Source organism: Mesoplodon mirus (genome assembly GCF_964341445.2).
Source record: "Mesoplodon mirus genome assembly, chromosome: 6".
Classification (NCBI taxonomy): Eukaryota; Metazoa; Chordata; class Mammalia; order Artiodactyla; family Ziphiidae; genus Mesoplodon; species Mesoplodon mirus.
This window is the reverse complement of record NC_138982.1, coordinates 16,259,375-16,279,004: the sequence shown is the minus strand read 5'-3', so window position 1 is coordinate 16,279,004 and position 19,630 is coordinate 16,259,375. Positions and strand designations below refer to the sequence as shown.

General features: G+C 48.5%; 1 protein-coding gene across 1 annotated transcript; it reads left to right on the top strand.

Moving 5' to 3' along the window:
• Positions 1 to 1,268: 1,268 nt before the first annotated feature.
• On the top strand, positions 1,269 to 18,906 carry SIAH2 (siah E3 ubiquitin protein ligase 2). The gene is made up of 2 exons (XM_082624852.1): positions 1,269 to 2,265; positions 17,339 to 18,906. Exons 1-2 carry the CDS (start codon positions 1,852 to 1,854, stop codon positions 17,894 to 17,896), a joined length of 972 nt encoding a protein of 323 aa, XP_082480978.1. The 5' UTR covers positions 1,269 to 1,851; the 3' UTR covers positions 17,897 to 18,906.
• Positions 18,907 to 19,630: the final 724 nt, after the last annotated feature.

The following is a 19,630-nucleotide window of genomic DNA, read 5'->3' as shown; positions in this document are numbered from 1 at the left end:
TATCAGGCCAATTGAGGCTCCCATGCTCCCTCTCCACACTCCCAAGTCCCAGTGCATTCTCTCACTGTGCTTTAGCAGCTGCCACAGTATCTTCACCCGCGCCTGTTCATCTGAAAACCTCTTCCATGAGTGTTTGGTTACTGGCATTGCTCCCTTACTATAATGGAGACTAAACTGGAACCATTCTCAGAGCCCAAACAGTGGCTGGTACATAATAAATGCTCCAGAAACATTTACTGAATGATTGAATGACATCACATCTATTATTTTTCAAGATTTAGATCAAATTCCACCAATTCCATGCATGTAGTCTTTCTAGATGCCCTGTATAAGGTTAAGCTTTCTTTCTTCCGGCCTCTAACAGTATATTTCTTGGACAGATTTTATTCACTGATACTCATTAATATTATTAAACATTCACTAATAGTATTTTTTTTTAAATAACAGCTAATGTTAAGCAGTGCTTATGATGGGCCAGGTTCTTGGCATATATCAAACTCACTTAATCCTCACTATCCCACCTATAAAATAGGTGCTCTTTTTTATTCCACTTTCTCAAATGAGGAAATTGAGGCACAGAGAAATTAAAGAACTTATCCAAAGTCACACAGATGGTAAGCGGAGGCCACCGCTCTTCACCCAGTCCTTACCACCGTCTCTCCTACACCTTGCACCAAAGTCTTGGACTTTCAAGGGATCTCAAAGATAAGGATGCATTGTATCGAAGGATCACCCACTGTCTTCCGGGGGCTTCAGGACCCAAGCCACATTTCTGACATTCTTAGATTCTGGAGATCTCGAACTCTCCTTTAAGCCAGCTCTGTCCGTGAACTCCCTCCCCGGCCTGCTAGCAAGTCAAAGGCGCTCGATTCAACGAAGGCTTCGGCAGGTCCGATGAGAAAGGAGTAGTTTACCTCCTCTCCATCTTGGGGAGCAGGACAAAGGAGTGACCCAAACATACCCCTAACAGCCCAGCACTAGGCCCCGTGCCCGCTGCAGACCCAACCCCAGTCCCTTGCCCTGCCCCAGGCCCTCCGGGTCCTGACCCCGCGCTCCAGGCGAAGAGCTGGGCTGGCCGCGCCGCACGCCTCCCCCACGCGCTGCTGACTCAACCCGGGGAAGAGAAACCTCTCGGTTTTTTCCGACCTGTTGTCTTCTGGCGCCCGCGTCCTGCCCCGCCCACCAATCAAGGCCCCGCCCCGCCTAAAGTTGTCCTGGATTGCGCCCGCGGGACGCGTCGGCGTGACTCCCCGGGGTGTGGCCAGAGGACTTGGGCAACGCCTTCCTGAAGAGCGGCCACCCCCTCCGCAGCCCGGAAGATCAAGACCCCGCGCGGCGGCTACAGCGGCGACCGGACATGCTCACTGGCGCGGGTCGGGCCCTCAGCCCCGGCAGGAAGCGCCCGCGCTAGGCGGTTCCCCGTGCTGCCAGCTGGAGTCGGGCGGAGCCGGCGCTCCAGCGCAGGGTGGCTCTGCCAGTCCCCGCGCGCCTGGGCGGCCGCACACGTATCCAAGCGTCACGTCCGCGCGCGCCCCCGGGGCTTGCGTCAGCTGCCGCTCCAGGAGCGAGTGGGCCGTGGTTCTGCGCACAGCTAGGCTTCGGGGCTGCGACGCCTCCGGGAGGAGGAGTCTGGGGGCGCGGAGGGGTGTTCGGAGCGCCGGGGACCGCGGAGATCATCAGCGCGGTTCGGCCCCCCCGCCTGCCCGGCGCCGACCGCCTCCGCCGCTCGGTCCCGGGCTGGGCGCGGTGGCGTTGCCCAGGAGCCCGCCGCCCGCGGGGCGCGCACCGCCTTGACCCCGGCGGCCCCGCGGCAGGCAGGCGCCCGCAGTTCCATGGTTGGTTCGGAGCGCGATGAGCCGCCCGTCCTCCACCGGCCCCAGCGCTAACAAACCCTGCAGCAAGCAGCCGCCGCCGCAGCCCCAGCACGCTCAGTCCCCGACTGCGCCCCCAGCCGCCGCCACCATCTCGGCTGCGGGCCCCGGCTCGTCCGCGGTGCCCGCCGCGGCGGCGGTGATCTCGGGCCCCGGCGGCGGCGGGGCTGGCCCGGTGTCCCCGCAGCACCACGAGCTGACCTCGCTCTTCGAGTGCCCGGTCTGCTTTGACTATGTCCTGCCCCCCATCCTGCAGTGCCAGGCCGGGCACTTGGTGTGTAACCAATGCCGCCAGAAGTTGAGCTGCTGCCCGACGTGCAGGGGCGCCCTGACGCCCAGCATCAGGAACCTGGCTATGGAGAAGGTGGCCTCGGCAGTCCTGTTTCCCTGCAAGGTAAGCCCAGGTGCCAGCCGCGCACCTCCGCCCGGCGACCTCCCGGAACTTCTGTGTCCTCCAGCCCACTCGCAGGCGCTGAGAGGCAGGTGGCATCTCTCTTATTAAAAATTAAAAAAAAATGTTTACACCTTGTCTACGCTCCCCCATGCCCACCTGTCCACTTTGGGAGTAGCTCTGGGCTGACAGCTGCCCGATCACTGACCCCAGCCTAATTGGCACGCGATCGTTGTTAGGACACTTCACTCTCTCCCCACCCGGAGCCTGTGTACTCTGCAGACGTGTACTCAGGCTGGGTAGAGCTGGGCCGCCCAAGTAAAACTTGGACCGGGAAGCTGACTATCTTTGGGGGATTGAGAAGGGGGGGAAAGGGCGAACCAAACGCACCCTTTACCAGCGCTGGGCTTGGAAGAATTGCTACTGTATTCCTCCTGCACCCCGCGCCTGCTTTCAGCGCACCCCTGACACGTGGGAGCCCTCGGGAGGGTAGCTAAAAAAAGGGTGCCTACAGCCTGTTTTCCTCCAGCAACAAGAGAACCCTGTAAGCCACGCCTTTCCCTCTCCCAGGCTTCCAAGGACTGGGGAGTTGAGTTTTTTCACTAAGTGGGGTGAAAGCAAGAGTTGATGGGAATTTAACAGGAAGGGCACGCAGGAGCTGTTGTTACAGTTCTTTAAAGCCCATCACTTTATTTTTTATTTAGTTAAAAAAATGATCAATGATCTTGCAAAAAAAAAAAAAAAGCACATCACTGAGACAAGAAGTCAAGTGAAAGAGCAAGATGTTGCACCTCCTTTCCCACCAATGTTAGGTTTAGTATGCATCTGCATAGGGTTTTTTCTAACCATATATAAATATACTCTTCCGCAGCTGAATATAGAATTGTAGATGTCAGTGTCAGAAAGGTTTATATATGCACACATAAGTTTTTCTCCAAAAATGGCTTCTGCAACTTGCTGTCTTAAATTCGTTTCATCACACGTATTTTTCTATGTCTGCAACCTAGCTCTACGTCATTGTGTTTTAAATGACTGCATAATATTGCATTGTGTGGTCATATTGTAGCATCTGTTTACCTACATCTGTCATTTAAAAATCTTCAGGAGCAGTTTCAGAGACATACCTATCTATGTTACCTTATTATAACCTAGAATTTTACCATAAATTCACTCTCTGAACTTAGAAATAATGTCATTAATACTTCTGTGTTTTTTTGTAAAAGTAAGTACTGTCTCTTGGGCCATTTAGGCTGTCTTGCATTTCTCCTTGCTGCTGCTTACTTTTATAGGGCAAGAGCTTATTTTTAAATTAAAAATAGTCCACCAGAGAACTGAAGCTTGGGACTCAAGTCAGTAAAATGAATGATTTAATTTGGTCTGTGCCCTACCACAAATCAAGTTTAAAATAGCATATTCAAATAAGGGTTTGAAGCCGTGTCTGGGCTATGGGTTTTCAGTCAACCTTAATAAATTACTCTGCTTTCAACTGCTCCTCATGTAATGCTTACTAATCCACCCAGCCTAGTAGTAGGTTGTTATAAAATTTAGACAAAATAGTTCCAAAATTTTCTTAGGGTCATGAAGAAGGTGGCAGCCTAGTGATCAAGAGAAGATTTGGCGATAGGTGACATAGGAGTAGATATTTGAGGTTTGAGATATTTTGTGGGGCCTGGGTGAGGAGGTGGCAGATGCCCCACAGGGTTTCTGGGGAGCCATCTTCTCAGCCTTTCACTTTCCCCCAAACCTTCAGTGGCTGATAAAAGAAATTATTTTAGATGAATTACAGGTCACAAATGAGCATTGGATATCAGTCAGCTATCCCTAATTTATTTTTAAAAAGCAGTATCATAAAAGCATTATGTTGCTCCCTAGAGAAAGGGAAAGGGACAGTTACAACATGCTGTCTGAAGTATGAAGTTTCACTTTCAGGATCCAGAATTCTGGTTCCTGTTGAAGCATGTGTTCTTTCCTAATGTGAAGTCTCTCTTGAAGAAGAGTTCTCTTGGGAATCAAGGGTATCCAGCATTTCTGTACATGTCAGTGATTTTTAAAGTTCCCATTCAGTAAGACTGCACTTGGACAAAGCCATCACTTTACACGCTGAAATTAGACAGGGTCAACCATCCCCCTGCAGACCAGGAACCGAGCTTAGAAAATGACCTGGGGGCTCACTTTTGTGCGAATGCATATGTGTGAGATTTATAGAGCTGGAGTATGCATGCCTCAACTGTGGTTGATCAGTAATCCAGACTATTGACAGGGCAGCTCAGCCAGTTAGTTTGGATAAACCAAACTTGGCTGGATACAGAGGCTCAGCAAGCAACTGAGATAATGTTTGTTGGGGAGGCTGAGAGCAATAGGGAATGGTGAGGTCTGTGGCAAACTTCAGCAAACTAGGTCTGCCTAGCAAGCCCTATGCCTCACACTTGCCCCTGGAAATCATAGGGACTGCCTTGTCACTGTCCCTACCTGCTCTGAGTCTCTCTCATGGGCTGCCTTATGGGAGAAAACGAATGTTGAGTAAAATACCAGAAGCCAGGTCTCAGGAGTTGCCTAGCACTGCCATTGTTTGCCTGAGAGACCACCTCTGGGGGCCTTGATGTCCTCATCTGTAATGAGGAGATTGGACTGTTCAACTTCTAAGGACCTGTGGCTTCCAGAATTCCATGAAAAGAAGGGAGGCTCTGTGGAATGCTTGTTGGATGCCCTCTGCTTGCCAGCTCCTTTGCATGGGTCATCTTTTATGAGTTTGTTTTTCTTTTTCGCAGGTGAGGAAACAAGCGCCTATAGAGAGGTTAAGTGTTAAGTGATTTGTCAAGATCACACAGTGGACCAGCCCATAAACCTGCAGCCCAAAGGCACACGTCCTTTGTACTGCTCACTAAGTAGGGATTTGGAATCTGAGCTTACACTCCAAGGCTCCAAATCATAACTTGAGGTTGACACCAGTAACCAAATCATCCGACTGGATGAGTTCACCAGATGGACACATCCCAATGAGACAACATAGACGCTGACTATAAAATTCATTGGCAGGAATGTTGTAGGGCTTTTGGGGTGAGAAGATCCGGTGGGGTGGCGGGGAGAGGAGGGAGGGAATAGCCGACAAACCTAATATTTGGGGGGGATTTCAACCCAGCTCTGAACTGCTTGTGCTTCAGTTGCCCCCAAAATGGATGCGTTGCCACATAGCTTCCTTATGTAGGTGTGGGGTCACATAATTAAAGGCTAGAGTCCTGCCAGCACCTTTGATAGAGGGCACCATATGTGTTATTAGCTCAGGTCTCTTGTTTAAAAAAGGATCTCTATCAGAGTATGGCTGTCTGCCACCTGTGGTATTTTTAGTCCATTCTATGGCCTGTGCCACGCCTGAGAAGTTTAGGCATCCTATCCCCTTATCTCAAACCCACCGCCACCGCCGGGGAGCATGGGTGTAGGGGGAGAAGTGAAGGTTGACACATCGGTGCCCCCCACTCAACAGTGTATTTTAATATTAGCCAAGTATTTCTCTCCGCAGCCGTGGGAAATGCTCAACCATCCCAGCTCACTCACACTGTGAGACGTTTTCTTTCCACTTTTCCTTTGGCTCCTCTAAAAGTTTCTAGCAGCATTATCACCAAATAATTATGGAACAGGAAAGCCTCTGTCAGATTAAGTCTTCCCTGCAGTTGGATTGTGACACTGTTGTTAGTGTCCCTCAATGCGAGGGACAGAGGCATCTGACATGTGACCTCAGGTTCGGGTGATGTCAGGGGCAGTGGGGGTGATTGAGAGTTGGACCACACATGCCACCTTCAAAGAGGTCAACTTTTGCCTGAGTCTTGCTGGTTGGCAGGGATGGGAATGTGGATGCAGCCATGCCAGACCTTTGGATTTTTTCAAGAAAAAACAGAAATCTGGATTTTTTGAACGTTACATATCTCAATTTGGGCTTCCCTGGTGGCGCAGTGGTTAAGAATCCGCCTGCCAATGCAGGCGACACGGGTTCGAGCCCTGGTCTGGGAAGATCCCACATGCCGCGGAGCAACTAAGCCCATGCGCCACAACTACAGAGCCTGCGTGCTAGAGCCCGCGAGCCACCACTACTGAGCCCGTGTGCCACAACTACTGAAGCCTGCGCACCTAGAGCCCATGCTCCGCAGCAAGAGAAGCCACCGCGATGAGAAGCCCGTGCACCCCAATGAAGAGTAGCCCCCGCTAGCCGCAACTAGAGAAAGCCTGCACGCAGCAACGAAGACCCAATGCAGCCATAAATAAATAAATTTTTTTTTTAATCTCAATTTTTTTTTTTAACATTGGCCAAATTCAGATGTAAAGCCAGTACTTGCAGGCCCAACCAACCATGTCTGCAGACCAAATTCCAGCTGCCAGTGTGCAACCTCTGACCTGGTTCTCTTCTAGAAAGCATCCATTGAGCCTGGAAGTTCTCATTTAACGCTGAGCATGCATGAACTTTGGAACTCTGGTAGGCCCCAACTGTTACAGCTTATTCGCTTTCATCTTTGTTTTGCCCAGAGAGAATGCCAACCTTCTGGCCTTTGGGAGACCTGAACTGTTGTCCCATTGACTAGATGTTTGACTTTGTACAAGGCACCTGAGTGCCTTTAAGAGAAAGAGTTGAACTCAATGATTATAGCAAGGATCTTTTTTTGCCCTAAAATTTTGGAATCTAGCGAGCTGTCCAAGGGAAAAGGGCACTACGCAGGAGACAGGACTGGGTTCTCATCCTGGCTTTCTGTGACCTCAGTCCAGTCACTACTTCCTTGGACCTTTTTGTTCATCAGTTAAAAAGAACGGAGATAACCCCTAGCTGGTGGGTGCTCTCAGATCAGAAGTGCTGGAGAGGCCTTCTGCTTCACCAAATCAGATGGAAGATGGGTGGGATCACAGTGGTTGCTAGGTGATGGGTGATCAATCACCTAAAATTCTGAGGGTATAAGCTGATTTGCCAAAACAATTTCAAAGATCTCTTCTGAGCCTCAGTAGTTCCCCTAAGACAAAATCCTTTACTTTGGAAATCGTCCTCCCTCCTGGCTGAAGTTGACAAGGTTGGCTCCTAAAAGCCTGTACTGGCAGGCACTGGGGTCCATGTGCATTTCTGGTGAGGCTCAAGATCTTCAAGAACAAAGTTGACAGCTTTTGAATATAAAATCAAGAACAGAAGCGCCAACTAGGAAAGAGTACCAACGTTTAATGCTGATTGTACACAGAGTTGGCCAAAGATTTTTCACAGGTCGCCACCGCCTGGAACTAGACTAACTCATTGTTACTTAAAGGTGATCTTTAGTACAAGCAGAACCAAAAGGTACAGCAGGTCTGACCTATAAAGTCCCCAGCCTAGGAATGGATTAGAGTTGCCCTTTTTTTTTTGAAGCCGCATATAAAATGCTGTATACAAATGACTACAGTAAGACCTCAGTGTAAAATGTCTTAAGAGCCAGACTTGTACATCTGATGAAATTCGTGAACTGTGACATTTCTCATTCCCACCTGTAAGGTCCTCCTCACTCCTTGAAAGGGGTACATAGTCGGTACACATTTGCCAGAGTGAACACCAGCCTTCAGAGCCATTGTGTGTTGCTGGTGACTCACACAGAAAGGCTTCCTGAGCAAATGTGTTTTGGGGTTTGTTTTTTTTTTTTAATTATTTTATTTTACTTTTTTAAAATTAATTAATTAATTTATTTATTTTTGCTGTGTTGGGTCTTCGTTTCTGTGCAAGGGCTTTCTCTTCATCGCGGTGCGCGGGCCTCTCGCTGTCGCAGCCTCTCTTGTTGCGGAGCACAGGCTCCAGACGCGCAGGCTCAGTAGTTGTGGTTCACGGGCCCAGTTGCTCCGCGGCATGTGGGATCCTCCCAGACCAGGGCTCGAACCCACGTCCCCTGCACTGGCAGGCAGACTCTCAACCACTACGCCACCAGGGAAACCGGCAAATGTGTTTTTATATTAAACCTGAGTGTACTTTCTGACGCTTGTGAGAGATACAGAAAATTCCCTAGCAGAATTTCATCAGCTTTGCCCCACGTGTGCATCTTTCTCCATTCGTTTCTTAAAAATTGGGAAGCTGTCATTCTCATTTCCAGATGGGTAAAGTCTTTATTGTAATGAATTTTACACTGTACAGTGTCTGTGAGTAAAAGGTTACCCCCTTCCCAGTTTTCAGCCACAGACACTGTTGAGATGGATGGAAGGTAACCTGTGTTAAATGTGTGGGCCTGGGCCCTATTTTATAACTTTCAATCAATAAAGGTAGTGTCTTGGGCTCACTCCTTCTCCCCCAGGCTACCTCTTACTCTGGTAGTTTTGAGAGCAGCCCTACTCGAGCCTCCCGGTCCAGATCCCACTGCATCCCCACTGTGACTACTTGGTGACCTCTCCAAGCCCCAGAGGCTCGTAGGTAAAATGGGGAGATGATTGGGTTGTTCTGAGGATCGAATGTAATAACTCATGCAAAGTGCCCAGCACATAGTAAACACTAAATAAATGTGCACAGTTAGGAACTACAGAAAGCAAACAGCCAGAGTCTGAGGTCAGGTCCAGGATACACTTTAAAAAGAAAAAAAGGAATCTTATTTTCTCCCATCAATTTCTCCCACCGAGCTTCTCTTCCCTACTCCTAATTTTGTAGGGTTTTCATAGAGCTGGATAAATTGGCCCTGGCATTGGTTTTTCAGTGATGAGACTTTTAAAAAATTTCTTAAATGCTTTTAGAAGGGAAAGCCTGCTTAGATTAGGTAACACTTCTTATGTGTGTATTTTATGTTTTTAAAAGTTATGATCATTATTTTTAATGTAGAAGATGGGAGATTTCAATGTGATATTATTTTCCATAATCCCCACCACCTAGAATAGCCACTGCCCCATTTTTGCATATGTCCTTGCAAACTTACCGCTACATCAAAATATACAAACAAACAAACAAAAAAACAACGAAAAACAAGTAAGATGGGAAATCCACACACTATTTTCATCTAACACATTGTGACTGCTTTTCCACACTGATAAATATTCCTTAAGATCCTGTTTAATGGCTGCATAGTATTGCAGTTCCATAACTCTGGAATGTTATGGAATGCAACGTTGATTATGAATGTATCAGTTATTTAATCAAACTCCAGTTTGTGGTCATTTAAATCATTCTGTTTTCTTACTGTGTTTTAAAAAAAGAAAAGGAAAGTACTGCTATAGCTGAATCCCTGTGCATAAGAAAATAATTATTTCCTAATGATAAATTCCTAGATGTTGAATGATAGGGCCAAAGGGTATGTGCAGAAATCAGAAGCTATTGCTCATACAGCAAATTGCCTTCTCACGTAGAATCATTTACAATCAAGTGCCCATTTCTCTCCAGCGTCACCAGCAATGGGTGTTATCCTTTTGCTTTTCTTAATGCTGCTGCCTGCTTTTTCTCCTCATATAACATCAGGCGAGAGTTGGCCCCTCCTAATGACACACTAACTTTTCATCAGACCCACCCCTGCCTTGGAATCCCCTGCAGCCCCAAGCCCTCTCTTCCTACAAACCATCTGCCTAGCCAGCCATCGCCCCACCCCTCCCACCCCGTCCTTCTGAAACTCTGAGTCTAACTCTGGAGATAGATGTGCCAACAGAGCCCTTCTGAAGTAGTAGGAGCCGAGGAGCCTGGAGGCCTCCCTCGGTGGTGGTGTTGGAGCTGCATTAAAAAGGATGAGCGGGACTTCCCTACTGGCGCAGTGGTTAAGAATCCACTTGCCAATGCAGGGGACACGGGTTCGAGCCCTGGTCCAGGAAGATCCCACATGCCGGGGAGCAACTAAGCCTGTGCGCCACAACTACTGAGCCTGCGCTCTAGAGCCCGTGAGCCACAACTACTGAGCCCGTGTGCCACAACTACTGAAGCCCATGCACCTAGAGCCCGTGCTCCACAACAAGAGAAGCCACCGCAATGAGAAGCCTGAGTACCGCAACGAAGAGTAGCCCCCGCTCACCACAACTAGAGAAAGCCAGCGCGCAGCAATGAAGACCCAACGCAGCCAAAAATAAATTAAAATGTTTTTAAAAATTAAAAAGGGTGAGCAGCAGCATGCCCACGGAGAAGGAAGAGATGGAAGATCCCGATGGGGCTGTATGGAAGGCCAGTGCTTGTAGAAGATGTTGTTTACCGGGTCCAAGCTGGGTGCATTGTCTCATGTCATCCTCCTAATTACTTTGTAAAGGAAGTAGGACACAGCACCACCCCCCCAAGAGAGTTGCCCAAAGTTTGTACGTTTGGGGAGCAGAAACTCCAGAATGTGCCTTACAATTACACATACAATGTCTCAACCTCCTGCCCTTTCAGCTACCAACTCCACCAGCTGAGGAACAGGGATCCCAGCCTCACGTAGTGGCTTTTGCAGGGATGGCAGTAGTGGTACCAGAAGGAGGCCTTTTATTTAACTGGGCATACAGGATGCCCGGTTAAATTTGAGTTTCAAATAAACAAATAATGTTTTGATACAAGTATAACCCAAATATCGTCTGGAACATACTGAGCTGCGTGTATCCTTATTTGCTACATCTGGCAACCCTACCACTTCAGCTTTCTTGTGAATTCAGTTGCATTCACTGAGAAATGTCCAGAGGTATCGTAGCGCCGTTGGAAGGGTGGGCAGGGCAGTGAACCTGATCATGCAGGTGGGAGCTTGGTGGGAAGGGTGTACTGAGAAAGTCTGGACAAGGCCCATAACGCCTCTCACTCCAGCTCCTACTTTACGGTGCTTTTGTTTGCTTGAACAGAGACTCTGCAGGGACCTTACGAAACTGGTTCTCCAAGCCAGTGTGGGGTTGCCTGCTAGCTCGAGCTATGGTCAGATGAGAGGTATATTTGGTCAAAAGTCAACTTTTGTTTAACATTTCCAAGATTAAAAAGAACCCCCCGCCAGCCCAAGGAGTCTTTGTAAGGCCACACGCACACACACCCCTCCCCAAGAGTAGGGAAAGCTCCGCCACATGGGGCTCGTCGACTTTTTCTCAGGCAAAAAGGAGGAATTTTTGAGCCTAAGATGTGAATTAGCATTGCCTTCTCCAGAAGAAAGTTTTATAAAGTTAAATGTCAGTATTTTCTTAGCCTCACCACTGTTTGCCACTTCAAGTACTGAGTGACACTGTCTTCTCTGTGAAACTGTTCCTGCACTATGGGTAGAGAATTAGGTCTTTGCACTACCTCATAGCAGAGGTGAGGAATATACCGTTTGAGCTAAGTGAAAATCCGCTGAAGTTCTTAGAGGAAGGATGCTAGACAGGCCGATGCAGGGTGAGTATGATTATTATAATAAAGAAGAGATGTCACTTTCTCCTGTTGCCCACGTCTGAAATTCTCCACTGGTTAATAACAGCCAAGGGCTGAGTAGTAGGTAGTTTTATGGACCCACTCAGAGGTGACTTAGTAGGTAGGGAGGCTCAATCCAAGGTTACACAGGACACTGGGTACCTGAGTTCTAATCACAGCCACTCTACCAGTGGTTGTAAACACATTTTAAGCAAGAGGGACATAGAGCCATCAAAATGAGGAAAGCATCATGTTTCCCCATCTATGTAAGGTTTCAGAAAAGCTATAAACACCCCCGCACAAACAGTTTATGTAAATAAGGTGATAATGTGATATGCAGTAGATATTCTTATCTAATCTATAGTCCATATTCAAATTTCAGTGGTTGCCCCAGTAATGCCCTTTGTAGCAATTTTGGTTTCCCAGTCCAGGGTCAGACATTGCATTTGGCTGTCAGTGTGCATTCTGTGATGATTACAGCTTATTTAGATGGAAAGAAAGTGCACTTTGCTTTTGCTTACTCCAAGACAAGGTCATTTCTTGGATTTAATTCAAAAGTTTATAAGCATCAACAGCACAGTATATATTGTACTTTGTTTTTCTTGAGCCATTCTCGTTTGAGGCGCTGGCAGATACTTTGCTCATACATTTCACTGTTTCCTAGGAGGTAAGCAGGGGAGGCAAGGCGGTTACCTCACAGTCCCCAAGAGGGACCTGCCTCTGTGCACGGCGCCTCCAGTGTCATAGACTGTTGATTGTTGGAGTCCAGCAAATCATTCTTGAATCGCATAGACTCAGATTTGATTAAATAGGTGAAAAGACTTATTCTAAACCAGTCACAGGATCCATGACCTTAACTAGCATGCAGGCTAAGAATTCTGTTTATATACCCATTCCATAAACAAATATAATATGCCTGTGTTTCTTAGGTAAATAACAGGTGTCTAGTGTTTGACTACGTTTCTGACATACCTCGTCGTGTGTATTTGAGTGTCAAGGTGTCTCTATGCCAAAAAGGGAAAAACCTTGTCTAAATTCCAGCTTAAGTAAAACAACCTTCAAACCCCACGTCCAGAAAACAATTGGCACTATTTACTGCTTTCTGCAAAGACATCAAAATGAGGCACCGGGTCACATGTTGCCCTTTTCATGGCAGAACGTGTTTGCACAAGACTTTGGAGCCATCGCAACGTGCAGAGTTTCTAAAAGAGAAGTCAGAGATGTTATTTCAACAACGCTCTGTTGCTCACTCTGCTGGGCCATCTCCCCCATGCCACACACATTCTTCTTTAGCTTTGGGCTCCTGTGTGTGGCCGTGTCTCCCCTAACCTCCCGTTAAAGAGGTTCACTTAAAGCAGATCCCACTCAGCCCCGGAAGAGACGCGCGGATATTTGCCGGTGGAGAAATCTCAGTTATAACCATGGATGTGTCCCAGGCTGCAGACAGCCCTCTGCGAAGCAGCCCAGGTGCTTTATCTCAGGAGCAAGAGTGTGCAGTGAAGAAGCGGGCGTCTCAAGGAAAGTGCGCATCCTTTGAACCCTCCCCTTGGGTGGGCAGGCCCCAGCCAGACTGAGAGAAGAGAAGCCTCAGGACTTTCTTGCCAGAGAACAGGGAAGGCTGGGAGGGCCTAATTGCTGGTTACTTGTTTGTGAGGTGCCGCCACCTCATTCCTTAGGGAGGGCTGCTTTCTGGGCTGTTTTTTTCTGCTTGCCACCCAAGGAAGAAGTTCGTATTCGAACCTGCTTCCAGAAGCAGTGAATCTGTGGACCCTGGGTGTTGTGTGTGTGTTCGGTGGAGGGTACGGGGCATCAAAGCAGATGGAAATTGTCTCTTTTTCTCGAGAGTGGTTCTCAGACTGTCTGACTCCTAAGCTGTTGTGTGCCGACAAAGAGCAGCCGAGGACCCGGAAACACAGGGCTCTGACCCTGGTGTGGCCACCAGTGACGACGTGGCCGGGATGAGTCAGTCAGTCTGTGAAATGGGTGGAACCAGCGCCCCAGGCTCCCTCCATGCTGCACAAGCCATCAAGGTCTAGTCGTGCGTCAGGGCTGGCGTTCCTGAGCTGCCCTGGGCAGCGCCTGCTGGCTGGGCCGGTGACCAGCCTGACCCACTTCCTGGCGTGGCCCCGCCTCGCGGCTGCGAGCGTGGCTGCCCCACCGGGCTTGGTCACTCATTGAAGATGAGTGGCTCTCAACTGGGGTGATCTTGCCGCCCAGGAGACACTTGGCCAGGCCTGGTGACATTTCCGGTTGTCAAAACGTGGTGGGTGGGGAGATGCTCTGGCATCTAGTGGGTAGAGGCCAGGGATGCTGCTAAACATCCTCGAATGCACAGCCCCCCAAACCCAGACTTATCTGCTCTTTGTCACTAGTGCTGCTCTAGAGAAACCCGGAAAATCAACTAAACTGTCAGTGATGTCCCTGCCGGAACCTGGGCCCTCCTGCTCACTTAGGTTTTATCCCCGCTGTTTGCTGCACCAACCCTTTGCTAGAACTGGATGGACCTACACCATCCACAATCCGCTTCATCCACAGTGAAGCTTCCCATCCCCCCTCTTCCCCAACCTCTCCCCACTTTGAAATCACCTATCACCGCCCCCCACCCCGTCTTCCTTCGCATAGTTACCCGTTCTTCTGATGTATTTGAGCTGTTCATTGTTGCATGATGTGGCCCCTCTGACAGCAAACACCACAGGGGGCCGGGTCTGTGCCACAGAGGTTGGCAGCCCTTAGAAATCCTTGGAGCTTATCGAGAAAACACAAGCCCAGGGACCAGTGCAGTTTGGGTTTGCCCCTCAGTGGCACCTAGACCATTTTATAGACAGTCTCGGGGAATTCACAGACCCTGAAGCCCGCCCTCTGATCCCTGGAGGAGTGCCCCTAATGTAGGGGACAAGAACGTCATTCCAGAACAATGGCGAGACTGTCACAAGTATGAAGTGTGGCACGAGACTGCATGTGTATGTGTGCGTGAGTGCACACACGTTTAAAGTTTAGACCTTTTTGTTTGTTTGTTTGTTTGTTTATTGTGGTACGTGGGCCTCTCACCATTGTGGCCTCTCCCGTTGCGGAGCACAGGCTCCAGACGCACAGGCTCAGCGGCCATGGCTCACGGGCCCAGCCGCTCCGCGGCATGTGGGATCTTCCCGGACCGGGGCACGAACCCGTGTCCCCTGCATCGGCAGGCAGACTCTCAACCACTGCACCACCAGGGAAGCCCCTGGATCTTTTCTTTTTAGAGATCATCTCTAATCTAGTCGTCCTAACAGTGGTGCCAGTGGTCATGAAGACACACCCTCACCCATGATGGAAAAGAGAAGGAATAGATTGGCACTAAAGTTCAGCTTGTTCAGGAAAAGCAGAGTAAGCACGTTAACACTTTAAAATTATATTTACTTAAGTTCATAGAGGCTGTAGCAAGATCTTTTCTCATAAGGTCACTGTCCACACAGATGCTAAGCAATGCCTGGTCTATTCGTGTAACTTGGGGAGGTCCCCTGTTCTCTGTATTTGGGTCGAAGGAAGAGTGCGTGACTTGTAAGGCAAACCAGTAATTCAGAATATAAATATTCCTACTTGAGTTACGCAAGAAAAAGTTCTAAAATGATTGCTGGGTGATAAATATTTGTTGTACATTTGACTTCGTGAACCTGGAGTGGTCTGGGGCTTTGGGCTGGGGGAGAGGGTCAGGTGGTGCTTCTCTGTACACTCTGTGCCAGAGTTCACCTCATTCCTGGAATTATTCCTAGGCAGCTGTGGTAAACAGCCAATGCTGAAAGGTCTTCAGATCCAAATATCGAGGGCTTATTTCAGCCAGGGAATCTGCCAGGCTCGGGGCCAATTCCTGCTATTTTTATTGTGTGGATGTGTGTTTTTAAACACCCGGCAGAATCGCCTCACCCGTCACCCACAGAAGACCATCAGAAGGCTCCGTATTCCAAGCCTCACCCTAGATTTAAAACACAGTTAACAGAGGTTTGTTTTTTAGGGCCTTGCACTGTTAGGAACACAAACTATAAATATATATGGATAAATACATGTGTTTCTCCTGATCAAGTTTTTTATACCTGTGCTTTTAAAATTAGTCTGTGGTTTTAAAAGATGAATACACAATTCCTACGGGCAAAGTAAGGAACTGTCAACTATTTCTGCCAATTCCTACTGAAGACCGTTATAATTCACTTTAGGTACAGAGGAGGAAGGAGCTGCATTTCTCTCTTTAAGCCACCCTCTTCTTCCGTATTAGGGGAGACTTATCTCCCTAAGGGTGGTAGCTGCCTTCTCTGCTCTGTATCCACTCCGTGACTACAGCTTAGGGTCTTGTAAGGAGAATATGCTCAGTGTCTGCTTATTGCTAGTGATGAATTCAACTGTAAGGATTAGAATGTGACCTATTTAAAGTTTATAAGGGGTTTATTCCCTAAAGCAGGGTAGGGAGAAGCAAAAACAGCTGTGGGGTTTGGTTTGGTTTTTTTAGCATTGGACATAGCATCTTAGAAAAATGACATGGGGGATTTCCCTGGCCGTCCAGTGGTTAGGACTTGGCGCTTTCACTGCTGTGGGCCTGGGTTTAGTCCCTGGTTGGGGAACTAAGATCCTGCAAGCTGCCTGGCACAGCCAAAAAAAGAAAAAAAAAAAGAAGAAGAAAAGAAAAATGACGTGGCCCTTCCCTCATTTGGTGTCTTCATGTCTCAACAGGGGGCAGGGGGATCCAAGTGGGGGAACCCAGATGGCATACCTGCCACCCTGGGCTCGAGGGGGATGAAGCTAACTTCTGGTTTCACCTGAAAAGTTCATTCAGGTTTCCGCATCCTTGACACAACCACAGCATAGTACTCTGGGCAAGTGTCTACTTGTGAGCTGATTCTCCGTCTGGTATCTGGGAATTAACATGGTCATTCTTATGAAGTTTGGGTATAGAAATCTAATTCCTCTTGGCGTGGTCTTGTCTCATGATAGATGTGATTTATCTATCAGGAATGTCATCCCTGTGCAGGGAGAAAAAGGTTTTGTTCCCACCCTATTAAGGCGGTGTTGGAGGGAGAGACTGTCAGAAAACTCATCTAGGACAAGCGGCCACTCCAGGACCCACTTGAGTTCCCCTTCTCACCGGGCCTGTCATGAGGACCTGACCCACCGGCTCATGAAGAGACGTGCAGTGCACATGGACTCGAGGAAGGGGTCTGGGGAAAGTCCAGCGGGCTCTCTTCTGCCCTGGGCTGGTCATTCCAGAAGCAACAGCAGGGAACCACAGGGCAGCCTTCCCACAAGCTGCCTGCTGGTCACAATTTGAGCCAGGAAGAAGTGGACAGGGACAACGGAGGGGAATTACACTATCTGCAAAATTGTCTGTAGGGGAAAACTAGTCTGGAGATAACATATATTCCTTATCCTACCCCTAAGCAATTCTAAATTCTTTTAAAAAATTCTTTAAATTCACAGAAAATAAGGAAAAGGCCAGATTTTCTAGGGCTGGCTTCACAATTTCGTTTGAGACATTTATAGTAAGAGCACTTGAGTTCTCATGTTTTTAAGTGTTGGGACCAGGGCAGGAATGCAGTTCATTCCTGGTTCGGGATGTGCTCCTGATTTTATGCACGGCAGTGCTGAGGAGGAATCGGCACTGAGACTTTGAAGTCTTCAAGATCTAACTCCTCTCGAGCAAAAGTAGTGGAAATAAGAATGCAGTTTAAGTCTCGGAAGCCTGAGCGGGTGAAGACTCTTAGAGGTTTGCCCCCCTAGAGGTTGAGGAGGCCGGATGTCTCACTCTGACCCTTTCTGTCCCCACAGTACGCCACCACGGGCTGTTCCCTGACCCTGCACCACACGGAAAAGCCGGAGCACGAAGACATCTGTGAATACCGTCCCTACTCTTGCCCTTGTCCCGGTGCTTCCTGCAAGTGGCAGGGGTCCCTGGAAGCTGTGATGTCCCACCTCATGCACGCCCACAAGAGCATCACCACCCTTCAGGGAGAAGACATCGTCTTCCTGGCCACAGACATTAACCTGCCGGGGGCTGTGGACTGGGTGATGATGCAGTCGTGTTTCGGCCATCACTTCATGCTGGTGCTGGAGAAACAAGAGAAGTACGAGGGCCACCAGCAGTTCTTCGCCATCGTCCTGCTCATCGGCACCCGCAAGCAGGCTGAGAACTTCGCCTACAGACTGGAACTGAACGGGAACCGGAGGAGACTGACCTGGGAGGCCACACCCCGGTCCATCCACGACGGCGTGTCTTCGGCCATCATGAACAGCGACTGCCTGGTGTTCGACACAGCCATAGCGCATCTTTTCGCAGATAATGGGAACCTTGGAATCAATGTGACTATTTCTACGTGTTGTCCATGATGCACCGAAATGATCTGGGCATAGCGCTCTATGGTTCATAAAGGTTTTTATAGATGTTTTATTCACGATGTCTTCACAAGTCAGGACCCACAGTTACCCCGTGTTCTGTGTGAACGGCAGCTTCCCATCTGGCATTGGCTCAACAAAGGTCATTAAACTGGGACGGAGGAGGTTGGCCTGTTAGTCATTTGGAGGCCGCTCTGTGACCTAAAATCAACTTTATCATTCAATTTTATTTACTTCCTAACAGCACCTGACAGGTTGTTCGGGCTCCTCTAGACCCGTATGTTAGGAATCGGAGGCTCTTTCCTGCCTGCCTCCCTGTATTGGTCCCTGCAAGTTGACAAAAGCACAGTGACTGTCAGCAGATTCCTTAAATTTACTTTTATCTTGTGTTTAAGGGGGTAGGAATTGTTTTAATGCAATTTAAACAGTGTTTCTCAAACCAGATGGCTAACCAATGTGCACAGAATCACCTGGCGTGCTCACCTGAAACATGCAGTCTGGGGAGCCTGCAAATTTAACTATCTCATCAGGGGATTCTTTCCAACAGTAGAGTTTGAGAATTAATGGGTTAAGTTGTGGGAAAGGGTCCAGATTTTAAAGGTGCTTTAAGATTGCCCTCTGCTGATACTGTTTGTCTTTCTCCTGTTTCATCCACACACACCCCGCCCCCAAATTAAAACTAGAACTACAGACCCCCATGAACACAGTCCTGAGATCTGGTCACTGTCTCGTGTTTGGGGTGGATTGCCTAGGAAGGCAAGTCAGATGGCTGTTGATGGCTCTCCCGTAGTTGTTGCTCATCAGTAGTCCAGAAGACCTGTTTACATGTGGCTTCCTTCAGTGGACCCCCTTGACTTAGATGGTGGGAAAGACTAGATGAGTAGAGTTGGAAACGCTTTATAACTGGTGTCATCTGCTTGCTGTTGAAAGGTGTGCGTTGGGTTTGTTTGTTTGTTTTTGCCACGTTCACTTTAGTTTTTTAATAAATATTTTTCAAAAATGAATATCCTGCTTCATCTTCTGAGTGGAATCACGCATATGTATTGGGTACCTACTAGGTGCAGGTGCCGTGAAGCTTCACCCCTATCCTGGGCTTGGGGCTCTCACTGTTTCCACGTGAAGAAACCATCCTTCGTCCAAGATCATGGCACGGATTGGTGGCACCACTGGGGTCCAAACTCACTTGTCTGAACCACAGAGTGTCATTGGTGCGGCAGGTCTCCTCCTTGGAGCGGTTCTTTCTGCCTGACAGTGCCAGAGCTTGTGGAAGGAGAGTATTTCTCCTGCTTTACAGAATCAGAAGGAAGAGGCTTGGCTAGAGCTGATGTCCAGAGTACTGGGTTCAAAGCCAGGGTGACCCAGTCCCTACGTCCCAACCCTAAACCCTCAGAGGAATTCACAATATTAGCCCTGAATGCCTGGTGAGGATTGACTGCTTACCTTAGTGGCCCGATGGCATTAGAGAAGCACCAGGTGGGAATGCTGGCTTTAGAGTTGTTTTGTTTTTTAGATGAGACTGAGTTTTTAGCCAGGAAAAGAGTTTTGGCAGTTAAGGAATTGCTAAAGCAACTTATCTCCAAGGCTATTCTTCATATAAAGGTGAAAAACAGTGCCATGAATAAAAGAACATGCTTATCACATGTTTAGTAAATGAATGAAAACCACAATCCTTGTCACCAAGAAAGTCACATTTCAAGCCGGTACATAGAGGGATGCCTGGAGGTGAAA